The 13762-nt window shown below is 40.5% G+C and overlaps 1 protein-coding gene across 7 annotated transcripts; it reads right to left on the bottom strand.

Annotated features, from left to right (window-relative positions):
* Positions 1-1343: 1343 nt before the first annotated feature.
* bcas1 (brain enriched myelin associated protein 1) lies at positions 1344-13762 on the bottom strand. Of its 7 annotated transcripts, none has more exons than XM_076983990.1 (13): positions 13530-13753; positions 13143-13212; positions 12565-12646; positions 11596-11774; positions 7807-7959; positions 6792-6854; positions 6214-6243; positions 5927-6124; positions 4769-4801; positions 4321-4446; positions 4124-4207; positions 3489-3701; positions 1344-2709 (listed from the first exon to the last, which is right to left on the bottom strand). In XM_076983990.1, the coding sequence occupies exons 2-13, from the start codon at positions 13179-13181 to the stop codon at positions 2644-2646; spliced, it is 1266 nt and encodes a 421-aa protein (XP_076840105.1). In that variant the 5' UTR covers positions 13182-13212; positions 13530-13753; the 3' UTR covers positions 1344-2643. The 7 variants fall into 7 exon arrangements, with proteins under 7 accessions (XP_076840105.1, XP_076840103.1, XP_076840106.1 ...); XM_076983988.1 differs by having other exon boundaries at positions 4763-4801; positions 13530-13736; XM_076983991.1 differs by lacking the exon at positions 6214-6243 and having other exon boundaries at positions 4763-4801; positions 13530-13762.

A 13762-nucleotide genomic window follows, 5' to 3' on the forward strand; every position in this document is an offset into this window, starting at 1 on the left:
GGGAATATTGCTGTTGAATGCACACTGATACAGTGAATGGTGTAAGCTAAAAGACGGTGCTATCTCCCCTTCAGTGTACACACCAGCTCAAGATTAGGAGCCAGCCTGGCAACATATATCTTGCTGGGCATGTCATTCTGCAAATGCACAGAATCTTCCACAATGGATGTCCAATGAAATCTCAAGAGAGGAAGGAAATTCTGTCCTTTCCAGTCATTGTCAAGCTATTCTAACATTATTACACATATGTACACCATACAAAAATCTATCCTGTGTGAATAAATATAAACCCTTTCAACTGTGGTTTAGTGAAGCTCCACTCACACAGGATGTGGTTTGAGACTGTAAGTCTTTAAGGCACCTTGTGATAAAACAAAAAGAGTGCGAACAAGGAGTATTTTCTTGAAATTTCAAATTATCACTTCTGAAACTGTTAATACATTGTAATGAAGTAAGAATTCGACGATTTTCAAAGGTGTCAAAGCCACAATTTATGTATGCATGATATAAAAAAGTTTGTGCAGTTGTTTTACTGACACATTCCTTTGAAGACTACGCAAACTCTTGAGATAGCTTCCAGTTAATCAGTGTAGCATATGTTTGCAGGTCACACCTACTCATACATGTTTAATGAATGACAATTAAGAGAGCAGTCATCAGTGTGTAAGGTAACGACTGCTCTGTTTTCTTCACTGTGAACAGGTCTGCTTGCCTTTATTCCACTATCACCCAAACGGCCAGATAAGCTTTTTTACCCTATAACAGCCTCAGAATAATCACATTCCACAATGAATGCAAATACATATAAGTACAAAAAGCACATTTTAAAAAGTACTTATGTAAGCTGGTGACTGCCAGATACTGTTCTCACTGATAATCAGTTAAAATTATATTGTCAGGAGATTGTCAGCAGATCCTGTTATGCATGTAATCGGGAAAATAAAATGTATTACTTTTGAAGTATAACAGGTTCTGTTAGTTATAAAGTGGCTTATAAATGTCTTGGCCCCCAAGGGACCTTGGAATCTGATCCTTGCTCCACCTCCTTGCCTTCCCTCTCTCTCTCTCTCTCTCTCTCTCCCACTCAACCCCTCCTCTGGCTGACTCCTCCCTGCATGTCCACACTGCGCTTGCGTCAGAACTACACAGGGACAAAAGGACTGATGGGTATTGAAGACATTTAGCCAACAGCTGATAAAACTGGAAATAGAATTCAATAACCTTAAATAAAGTAATTCTTTACTGGGACGTATGTTTGTCCAATTGGATAATGAAGATAAAAGTGTCCAGAATTGTTGGAGTTGTTAGTATAGAGCATATTTTACAAGAAAGCAAAGTCCTCATAATTTTGCACCCTTGCATTTTATTAACAAAGACTGGATCATTGCATAGAGACAGAATATTTCATTTAATTGATGACATTAGTTGATTACAAGCAAAAATGAAAAGGAAAAAGTGATGGATCTCTGACAGTAGAGATAGAATCATGATTTCAAATTAGGTTCTTTATTTTTAAATATAAATTGAGGGCAGATTGAAATTACATAAATTGCCTGCGTTACCTGATACTGAACACAGATACCATTTCACAGGAAACAATTATGGTGGATCAAATGGAAAGCAAGAGGTTTTGAGAGCAAGAGAAACTAGGTTTTTTTAGGTAGTCAAAGTCCAAAGGAACAGTGTACTAATTATAAATGATCTAGCTAACACCAGTTAGTAAAGACTTGGTTAAAGATAGTATGTTTTGCTGTAGTATAAAAATGACTGCTCATTTTGAAAACATTATAAATGTATGATAATGAGGCCTATAGTGTAACATCCTAATGTGTTAGCAAAAGTTGTGTGGAAATGTTGATGTAACATTAGACATGTAGACAATGCTGCATCAGTCATACCCTGAAAAGTCTTAAAACTCTTACCCGATCAGAGAAAACAGTATAAAACAATATTACCACCAAACAACACAAGCATGTAAAGTGGGGTTATCTTTGACTTTGGAGGTTTCAATAAGAGATATTTAAAGTTGATTGAATGGAGACTGTGTGGGTTATTGCTTATGACCTGGTGACAACTTATTCACAGATTGTTTTGACGGCCATATGAATGATTATTGAGACACTCCACATGTGCAAAAATCAGATGTTCCCTTTTCAATATAAAGAAGCTGAACACTAGTTTTAATACGCCTTGCATACAATAATAAACACTTGCATGAAGTGCACAGTGTGGAGTTAAAAATAACAGGGTAATGGGGTTAATTAACATTTACATTACACTACACTATTCCCATATAACAGAAACTGCATGTGGTCACATTAGTCTTAATATTACTTCATTTTAAACCTTGTAAAAACCCAAGAGTTCTTTGCAGGTTTTCCAAAGCTCCTATATTCTTAATGAATATATAGAGATCCAAATATGTGTGAGATTTGAAGTCAAGTCCTTGATGACCTTATAAGGGCTGAGAAATATGGGAAATGGTTATTAATAATATAAATGTCTGGTTTCAGGACACGTTGGTTCCCCTCCAGTTCTCGGTTCACCTCCAGCAGTAGGGGTTAATGATCTCGTCGTTTTGAGGACGTATACTTATGTACATGCAAAGGGTTTCTGTGCAGACGATGACTCCAACGCGAGGCTTCATTTAGTCTTCTCGGGTGCGACGGGTTCTGTTTGCACTCCAGCGTCAGAGTGCTGTTTCTGACCCTGAGATACACACCAAAAAACACTGTTAGTGTCGCATTCACACCAGAAGCGCTGATAGTACTGTGTTCCCTGTTGTCTTTAGGGTTTTTTTAATGCACGCTTTTCCTGAAGTTTCACCATGCTGCCTTGAGCACAACCGATCGCAACCTGTCTGACAACCGGATTGTTATTTACATCAGCTTCCCTGAAAAGTCTAGCTCAAACATGCCCCAATTAAACGAACTCATTGTTAGCATTATAGTTGACTAATGTATGCACTTAAATAACCTCCCACAGTATTCTTATAGTGTGATGTCATGGGTGTTACATGCTCATTTCAGACATGTTCAGTCCATGTTCAGTTGTAATAAGAAATAGAATAAATATAAGTGCACATGGTCTCTTTAGCTGATAAGATATTTGAATAGAGAATCCTATAACATTTCTTTTTCTTTTACAGTGGTGGTTTACCTCTGAATAAAGTGTGCACCTTTGGGAACAGCTCCAAAAATAGTGAAAATTTTCACATTGCACATAGGAATCTATTTTTGCCAAATGAGGTCACCTAGTGGTTAGAATACGATATTGTTTGTCTGACCTTCCTCAGTAGACATTACAACTAAGACAAAACACATGCAACTCAAACTAGAGTACAAACGTTTTTCTTATAAGGGATCAAACAATAGAAAAGCAGCTATTGCAATATTACATGGCAAAATGGAAGTGAAGCAAACACGATATTTGCTTTTCATTTCACTATCCTTGCGGAAGTCTTGTTTCACGTCGGGTGTGGATTTTACCAGGGTCTTGAAGAACAGTTGGAAGGAGTTCCTCTTCTCTATCTTGCGGGGGATGCTGGGTGAAGAGTTGTCTGCACTCCCCAAGGATTTGTTGTCTGGGGCAGGTACAGCTAGGGTCGCGGTAGCAGCCTTGGGCTCTTCTTTGGCCTTGACCCCTGAGCTGACCTCTGCAGCCGCGGGGGCCGCGGGGCCCTCTTTCTTGGACTCTGTAGCCTTGGATCAAGTCACACAAAGTGAATTAGAATGTTACACTCTTCACGTCTATATAGCTTTAATAATCTATGCAGATTACACACATAAGTGGCAGATGAGCTCAGTGAAAAAGGCCAAGATTAGATTAAAGTGATATGAAAAGTAAAGCTGTTAACCACCGCTGTACCTGATTGATCAGTGATTGTTAAGTCCTCAAAACTAGGAATATTAATATTGTAGAAACCATATAAACTGTTGCTAAGCTATTAAGTAAACATATAGCATTTCGCAACAGCAACAGACCACAAATAACAAAAACAATCAAGGCAAATGGACCACAGCATTAATATGTCAGTCATAGTGCGGCGCATGCTGGCTGCGACTCTCTTAGTTCAGTCAGCCTGGTTAAGGTCCGAATGAGCACAGTGTGTGTGGCCCAGTACCGCTCCTCTGGTGCCAAGGGAGACACTGGCCGCAGCAGTCGATGCAGCCGCCTGGATCTTAGAGCCCACCTGGCCTAGCAGCACCTCGGATTCACACAAGCCCCGTTACTTCATGCACGTCCTCAAACCACAACACTCCTGGACCTGTGCCGCTCGGTCGCGGCCGGCGTCACTCAAGACGCTCGCCTTCCGTTTACCTTTGGTTTGAGCAATTTGGCGAAGGGTGAGGGCTTCTTCTCTGGTTTCTGCTCTTCTGGTTTGGGTGCCGGGGGCTGCTCGGGTTTGGCGGTGGCCTCAAGGGTGCTCGTCTTGGATGCGTCTACCTTCAGTTGGGAGCGGGAGAGTGTCAGCGTTACATCAAAAAGGGAACCAAGCCGAAAACGTGTGAGACACCACGAGCATAACCGTAAGAGAGAAGAGGAACAAGAACTATACCGCAGAAGGAATTTCAGGCAGCTAAGCCACACCTCAAGGACAGAGAGTAATGCACGATTGACAGAATAGATAAGCACTGAAATCTGTAGGTGGTACAAAAAAAAAAAATGTAACTGCTTCTTATCTACGATCTGAAAGGAAAAGGAAAGAGACTGAGAATTTGTCAATAGCGGGTCAAATTGAAACAGTGCTGAACTTATTTACCTGTACCTCAACTGCCTGTTCCGTCTCCTTCACCACAGGCTGTAGGTAAGCAGATATTTGGATTAACTAGGCAAGAAACTATTCCCATACGCCTCTGATAGGGCAATTCCCATGAAGCTTTCATTTATTTTGTTCTCATAAGAGAAGTATCTAAACTACTTGCAATACAATATCTTCCTTATTAAGTTATGAGATGGAGTGAATGAGACCCAAAACTCATGGTTTATTTGGCTGACAGTGGTAATATGTGAATGATTTCACTGTAATGCAAATACAGTTGTTGATGTATAACACCAAGTGGAATTTTCCTTCTGATAGTGAGGTGCAGCAGTAGATGTTGTCAACAGATATGGTCATTTCATTGAAATGCGTACGGGGATGTGGTTTGAAGCACTTAACACCTACCTGACACAAGATGTGTCTAACCCTAGCTGCTATAAAAAACAACCTTGCAAAAAAAAAACTCACAAAGAATCTGCAATATGGAATCTTGGTGAATCTTTAATGTGAAATCTATACCTACTAATCTACAACATAGTTCATCCTTCTTCTCAGCATCAATAACTTCACACTGATTGTTGAAAAGATGCAATTAACACAATGTGAAAAACACTGAATGCAGAAGTCTTTTCAAAAATGATTTCAAAATGGCCACTTCTGTGTTGTCATTTACCCCCTCTGACGCCTTGGCAGGGGAACCACCTCTGTTCACCGTTGCTACTTGAACTTTTGACGCAAATTTGTCTAGCAATGTCTCCTATGCAAATCATTCTGTTATGCTGCAGGGTTGCCAACTCTCACACGAATTCGACCGTTTTCACACGCTCTCACGCCACACTTCCGATATGTCACGCCTATCTAGTTTAGCCTACTGGTTTACACCCCCCCCCCCCCCCCCCCCCGCTCAACAATTTACACTCGCCACCTCCTCCAGGTTAAAATCTCACTCCAAGCGAACGTCAAAAGTTGGCAACCCTGTATGCTGTCTCTTATGCTGTCTCTTTGATTCTTTTTTGAGTCTCTTTAAAACCTCTCATAGCCCTACTATGACGTTCCCAGTGAGATGCTACTGCAGTGTTTTCTAATTTGCCAACTCTGCTAAACCACATTATAATGGGACACTTTAGCATATTGTTCAGTACACTCTAGTGTTATGGCGCCTACCTTTGCCCGGAAGAGTTTGCCAAATGGGCTGTCCTTAGCTTTCGCCTTGCTGGCGCCTGCTGGCTCCTTGCCACCCGCTGCCACTGCTGTTGCATCTGCTGGTGGCGTCTCCTCTTTCTTTATGGCTATCTCTGCTTTGCCCTCCATCTTTGGAGGCGCTGGCGGCGGAGGAGGGAGAACCTTCGATGCTTCCTGGACCTTGTGAGAGACCGACAATGGGACGATAAGAACGGAATTTTGCACTCACTGAAACTTCTATGAAATGTGCCATGGTAGAAGTTTCTTACATTTGCTCCTTGAGGGGGCGGGCACACTTTCTGTGATTACACAAAAGAGGGTGGAATAGGAAAGGTAAGGACATTTATACATGTATACAAGGGGGAAAAACAAGGAATGCCAAGCTTGTACTCTCCGCCTCTAGGCCTCTGGTGTCAGGGGGCGGACTGGGACATGTAGAGGTATCTTCTCCAGCTGGTTGGGCTTTTAATCAGAGCCGGCAGGAGTGTGTGATGATGAGAGTAGTCGTGCAATAGCTCTAGACTAAGCCCATACACCTGACTCCAGACTAATGAATCATAAAAACTGCTGTTCTCCCTTAAAGACAGCTATGGATCAAAGATGACTATCAAAAACAAATGTTTTTTGGGAGGGGACCACAGTCATGCTACATTAATACCCTGTAAACTGCAGAAAAAGAGAAATCTGACTGCAACTGCAGGAAATGAATGATACAATCACAGAAGCTATCAGAAAACAGCCAACCTACCAACAATGATAATAATTCTCCAGAAATAGCTTCAAAGTGTAAAGAAGAATACTATTATAAATAATCCACAAACTTTCATAAATGACAGGAGTTCTTTACCTGCTCTTTAGAGACATCAGGAGTAACTGTTGCTTCTTTTGATGTTTTGGTTGGACTCACCTTCTGCAAAAAACGTGTGAGGAAACATGGAAATCTTTGAGTGACTGTGGAAAACCATGAAGGCTGCATGCTTTAGTACATATCTCCCCTTCAGATACTCCATGTGAATCCTTCCCCTATATCACCAGCTGGTGCCCAACTGCCTTGTACGTCCAGGCCTAAGCAATTGAGATATACCGTATATTTAAAAAGAATCTTTTGAGAGGATGATGCCTTGCAGTCCAGATGCAGTTAAGATGAGCTAGCTTTTCCCCAAGCACACAAAGAACCCCAAGGCAAGGCCCATAGTGAACATGCTCTCTTCTTGAGTCAACCATTGTCCTCTGGAGATGGCGTAGGCCGGCCCATGCTTTATCAGGGCCCAGCACAGATTGGAAGCGCACAGGCCTCCGTTGTGAGCACACATTATGCAGGGAAACAAAAGACTGCCACATTGTGACATGTTCAAAGGCTTGATTTAGCCCGGTGCTGGGGAGCAGTGTAACTCTCGAAAGAGATCAACTTTACCGTTCAACTTCAATTTCCAATTATCTTTAAAAGCAACAATCAGTTTGGGGTCTAGTTTAAAGTGCACTGGTCTTTCTCCATTATGATACTTTATGAAGGCAGTATGATCACTCACCAGTGATATAATCCTGAGATTTATATCTACACACTTTGATGCTTAATCTTATGAAGCACACATTTGCCAGGTAAAATGCAATGAATTATATACATTATCTTATGAAAGGCAACTGCATAAAAACGGAGACGGTCAGGACTCGTAAATCATATTCATCCCTGAAACATCTGTAATTAACATCTGTAATTAACAATGGTTTCAAACATCTGTAATTAACAATGCCTTAAACGTCTGTAATTAAGGATGCCTTTAACATCCGTAATTAACAATGCCTTCAAACCATCCACGAAATGGCTGCGCTCACATCATTAGCCAAAAATGAAATGGACTTACGAATGTTTTCAAAAAGTTCATAACTGATTTTTCCTCGGGGCTGGTGTTGTCTGGTTGAACGATGTCTTCTGCGACCTCAGCAGCACTGGGGTTGGAAGGCTCGCCCTGTGGCTCTTTCTTAGCCTGTGTACTTCCCTTTATGTCAGGAGGCTCCTATGGATGGACCCAGAGAATTAGCCCTTTGGAAATGTGCTGTAGCCGTACAGCTGATGTGCGGTTAATCGCTGCATTGAGGCTCTGCACAATTCCAGCCATGCCTCTGCCCACTCAGGACTCCGACAACAATCCCCCTTTCATTAACGAATGTTTTTTCCCCCTCACTCATTGCTATTCAGCAATGTTCTGGACTTAAAGCTTGTGTGTGTCCCATAGAAAAGAAGCCAAGTTACTGTATAGTATTTATATGATTTTTTTTCACTGAAGTGTTTAAGGGAATACTATTAGGGCAGTGAGTGTTGTAGAAAATGTTCATTTTTGTATTCTAGACAAAGATGATTTAGTTTGAAGGACTTAGTCCTGTATGTTGTTTGTTTGATGGACAACAATGAAATTTTGAGAAAGGAGGTAAATGACAAAACAGATGTTCACATTTACAGTTACATTTATGACCATCGGGACGTTCAGTATATCACAGGCAAATGTTCACATAAGAAAACGAAAACAGTGGCTAATGGTTCTATTCCAGATAGCAAGTCGGAGGTATTCAAATCACAAGGCCTGTGGCAGATCTTAAGACGATGTTGATCTGAGTGGGTGGCATCGTGCTATCTTGTGTCCTGTGTTGTGATCACGGTAGCTTTTAAAACAGGGCAGTGGCTCCTTTGTGAGAATCCCTCAAATCCGGCAAAACTTTAGAGAGTTTATTTAAGCTTCATTCAAACGTTTTAAGAACTGCCTTGGATATTTGAGCTCTTAATCTTCGATGGCAACGACAGTGACACTCCTTAAAAGCAGCTGAGCTCAACCACATATTTCAGCATAGATGTATTATTATTAGATTCCTGTGTTCATATTTTTTATGGTGATGATTATTGCTGAGTTTCAGCTACATCCATCGCATCCTTCAAATGGACACGTGTCTCCTGCTGCTCTCCGCAGTGCTCCAGTGACCTCAGTGGTGAGCTCCTCTTCCTCAGTTCCTCTTCCTCAGCTCCTGAGTTGGACGCTATGGGAGTAGCGCTATTGGCTTTCCTCCCGCAGCCTGAGTCATGGCCCACGCTCTGTGATGTGAATGCTTCTTTCTTTAGCACGGATGCTCACACTGAAGGGATTATATGACAAGCCTTAATGCGTGCTGAGTTCAGATGACAAAATGCTTGAGCACTTTTTGCTGAGTCACCTTGTTGGGGAGGGTGTGTTGATGACCACCCACGTCTCCTCTACCGTGAGCCACGTAAGCGTGTAGTTCAATTTCACAGCTGCTCACAAGATGGTGCTGAGATATTAGTGGCAGGAACCTCAGCCTGTGTTGTGGAACCATGTTCAGTGTCGTGGATGTACTCTCAGGAATCTCAGTCTCCATCTGGTCCTGATGCTGTTAAAGTCACTACACTAGAGCCTCAGGTATGACACCAGATACTCAGTTATCATTTCAGGTCTCTCAGTAGCTGAGAAATGAAAGTCCCTCAGTTTCCATTACAGGTAGCAACGTCTTCTCTGTAACAGGCAACATTCTTTGGGCACAGTCACAGATTCCTCAGGGACTTCTGTCCTAGTACACAAAACCACCCAATGAGCAGATTCTGGCTCTCCCACACAGGACATCAGAAGAAGCTTGGTACAGGTCAAAGGTTTAACCAATCATGCTCCAATTATTGCATGGTCATCAACAGCGAATGACTCTAGTGAGACGTTCAGCACGGATGGGTGCATCTGAATGGAGGTGATCAGCTGTAATGTTATTCATTCTATTGCCTACATAATTTCAGAATCAAGGTCAGAGGATGATGGCAGAAAGATACTGGCAGCATCTTCTGTGTTTTCATCTTGGATGGCAGAAATGAAGATTAATCTCCCATGAAAATTAATTTATACAAAAGGACACATGGATGGAAGTATAAGGTGATGACAATGGAAGCAATAAATTTCACCTGAAAAGCAACACGCAGATATAGTAAAATGATTTTTGCTGAGAGAAAGAGGAAGGGAGAAAGAACGAATACTGAAAACTGCTCATATTGCACATTTTAGAAAACTTTCAATATGGCACTCATTTTGACAATTAATTCAAATCATGATGTAATGAGCAAAAATATTCACATTAGACCCGAAACATATTTGATTTTGATTATACATTAATATAATCAAATTCTTAGGCTGTCTAGACATGGAAGTACACTTCACTTTCATCCCCCTGTACATCTCTGGCACGGTTACCATTTACAAACCATGGTGCCATGGTTGCCATTACAGGACAAGCCCCTTCATGGAAGGAACTACCAACAGAGGCAGTGACATTAGCTAATCCTACTAATGTCTGGAAACCGCAAGACTGAAGGGCAGAACAGAGGCGCTAATCACAGCGGGACAAGCACCAGCACTAAGCAGTGGGTGAACTGAAGCAGTGGTGGTATCCCATAATACCCAAGGTGCAGACTGAACTAATGGATCCCTGAGACAATCCAGTACCTAGTACCAGAGTCAGAGAGACTGGTGAGAACAGCATGAACTGGGAGACGTAGCAAAGTGGAAGTGTTTATATGGACAACAATATATGAGTTAGACACCCAATTAGTCCAAAGTCCAAATGGGAGGAGCCAGAGTGGTTGAAAATACCAAAGGTCCTGTGGGGGTTTCACATCCAAACAGACAAGCAAGCACAAACCTAACAGACATAGTGATCTTAGATACGATGCAGAATACAGCAGTGGTAATAGAGTAACTGAGACATCCAAAGAAAGGACATTTAAAAATACCAGGGGCAGAAAGAAGAACTAGAAAGAATGTGGAACGCCGAGGTTGTCCTGGTAACAGGGGCTCTTGGGACTGTGACCCCTAAGATGAAGGAATGACAACATTGAACTCTGTCCAGAAGTGCACAATCCTAAGAATGACCAAAGTACTGCACTGCACCCTCACACACTCAAACTGGTAGAATGCTTGTGAGGACAAAAATAAGACAGGACACTACGAGGGTGGGACAGGGATTAATATAGGCCATTATGTATCTGTATATGTAATGATTTATTCACAATATGAGCATATATAAAATGGGCATTAGGATTTTATAAAAATAATTACACTAATAGTACAAGTTTGGAGTGAAGTAAATCATCATTAATTACAGAGTGATGTGACAGTATGTTCCTAATATTACCTTCTAAGATTGATATTTGTAATAATACCTTTGATTGATATTTTTAACTTTCTAAACCTGCTCTTTGCTCTCAGTGGTTGCTTCCATTCAACTTCTGACTCACAAACATCTATATAACCACTTTAGGTCAAACTGCTTTTTATAAAAAGTCAGTAAAGATTTATTACTGAAAATCATTTTTGGTCCAAAAATAAGCTATGTTTGCAAAAAGAATACTGTCATGTGTTTAAAGGCAAATGTTTTACTAATAACAGTCACAATATGGGTTACCAAATGTGTAACACTTCATATTGTGCAAATATAATTACTAATGCCAAATGTCATTCAATAATAAACATCAAATATTACTTATTACATAACTAAACATCACTATGTATCATTAACCAAAGCTTGTTTGCTTATTTAAGTTTTAAAATGTAACACTAGTAACCCAGAAGCGGAGAGACATGTTTCTAAAGAAATGTAACACTTACAGATTTCTGGCTGTCAGTCTGTACTACAGCGATGATCTGGGGTTCAGAGGAACCGGAAGCTTCTACGGCAGGCGCTTCGGCCTCTGCCTTCTTCTTGAACATGTTTTTGAAGAACTTGCTTGTCTCGATTGGATGTGGGGGCTCCTCTTTCGCAGGCATTTCTTGTTCCGGTGCTGACACTTCAATGGTTAGTAGAGATGAGAGAAAGGCATAAAAAAATGTAAAAATGTGGTTGACATAAATAAATATTTATATATTATTATATGAGATTAGCATGTGAGTCATATACAAACAGTATAACTGTATTGAATCAGTTGACTTTCCACAGGTACTTTGTGTGCTTTGGGAAAACGTTTTAAATATCATTTCTCTGTGCATACAAGTTAATCACTAGACATTTCAGGAAAAGCTAAGTACACTATTGGCAGAGTTACACCTGAACTTGAGAAAAGAATTTGAATCATTGGGAGATGTAACCACTCCTCTATGAACTTTGTCAAATGAGTTACCAGTGGACACACTTTGGATATGTAACACTTCCAAGTGTACACACGGCTTAAAGGGCATGCACTGGGGTTCAGGGCAAATCCATGAGCTATCCGAATATCCATGATTCATCAGCAAAGGCCAGTGAATCAATCTCTCACATTCTGCTCCATCACTGAAGTATCAATATTATCTCAAGGTATCATCCGCTGTAGAACTTAATTACGCTATTATGCAACAGCTAGCACAACGAGATGCTGTATGCACAAGAGAAAATCAAACAACAGTATGTCAGCGGTCTACGCCCAAAGTTTATATAGCAACATTATGGCAAACTAAAAAAAAATTTGAATGAAAATGAATGTATTCTTTTGTTTATGTTTTAATCTTAGAATATATTCATAAACAAAGTTCATATTCATAAATATTACATGACACAGCACATAGGATTACATCCCAGCTAAACAGCAATAATGCTCGTACCAGCATCGGTCAAATCCAAATCAGAGATGACATGTCCATTGGATTCACCATTTTTTAGTGTTTTCTCCTCACCATGGTCTGTCTGTAAAGAAACAAATGTTGTAGCAATGCTTCACTGTTGCCCGTTGAAATTTTTAGCTTTGACAATCACACCAAATATTTTACACATTTGCTCAAAACAGGTGAGATACCGGGACATGTAAAACAGAAGTTACCTCACATCAGATATTTTGCTGATCATTTACAAGAAAAGTAAAAACAAAAAAATCATAACCCCCATTGTAGCAGTGGGGAAGGTTTAATATTTTTGCCCCTGCAGGTGTTTCTCACAGACCATGATAGCGTGAGGGAGGAAATCTCCTCAGAGCAGCATAGAGGCAGCATGGCTTCAATGTGTCAATAAGACCTCAACATTACTCAGGACAGTGGTAGACTTTAGAAACTACGAGTGGTAAAATGCTAAATTTCCACAGTATCCACCTTAAATCAATCCAGAAAGTTGCTGCTCAGCTACATCTGGACAATACAGTAAAAAATATAACAAATACAGTAAAAAAAAAAACAATAAACACTGATACCTCTTGTGGTGTGATTTGAACCGATTGTATAAGCCCCATCGTGAGCTCAACTTTGGAAAAATATCAAGACCTGCATGAACAACATACACATTTGTTATCTACATGTGCCACATCCATGTTATGAGGACGATATCTGTGAAGAGTCAGTCCTGCTTTATGGACAACGCTCAGCTCTCAGTATAATACTGCACACCTATCAGATTAACACCCAAATGACCCAAATTAGATTGCTTATTCTAAATGTTCAGTGTGGTAAAGTAAATTAGTCATTTTACACCAACAGTATAGATAAGAATTGTTATTGAATTGTTATTAGAATTGAATTGTTTTGAATTGTTATTCAAATTGAATTGTTTTGAATTGTTATTAAAATAAATTTGGTATTACCTTGCTTAGGACCGATGGTCTTTTGCCCAGTTAGGCAGTTGTCTGTCCTGAGCCTCTGTGCAGTATTCCAGTTTCTGATAGCATAAACAACACTAATGTGAAACTTCACACATTTGAGCGCACACATATACCTATCTTAAAAGTGGGTGGGGTTAAGTGTTCTGCTGTGATGTCACAGCTTGACTCTTGTTCTGGGCTCTGCCCCCAAATGGTTCTCTTTTGCATTTAATGGT

Source organism: Brachyhypopomus gauderio, chromosome 21, assembly GCF_052324685.1.
Source record: "Brachyhypopomus gauderio isolate BG-103 chromosome 21, BGAUD_0.2, whole genome shotgun sequence".
NCBI lineage: Eukaryota > Metazoa > Chordata > Actinopteri > Gymnotiformes > Hypopomidae > Brachyhypopomus > Brachyhypopomus gauderio.

Coding starts and splice junctions, on each gene's coding strand:
- bcas1 (XM_076983988.1), bottom strand. CDS start 13,181: ATGGGGCTTATACAATCGGTTCAAATCACACCACAAGAG. Junction 7,960..11,595: donor AGACTGACAGCCAGAAATCT/GTAAGTGTTACA, acceptor GTCCATCCATAG/GAGCCTCCTGACATAAAGGG. Junction 4,208..4,320: donor CCAAATTGCTCAAACCAAAG/GTAAACGGAAGG, acceptor TGTGAATCCGAG/GTGCTGCTAGGCCAGGTGGG.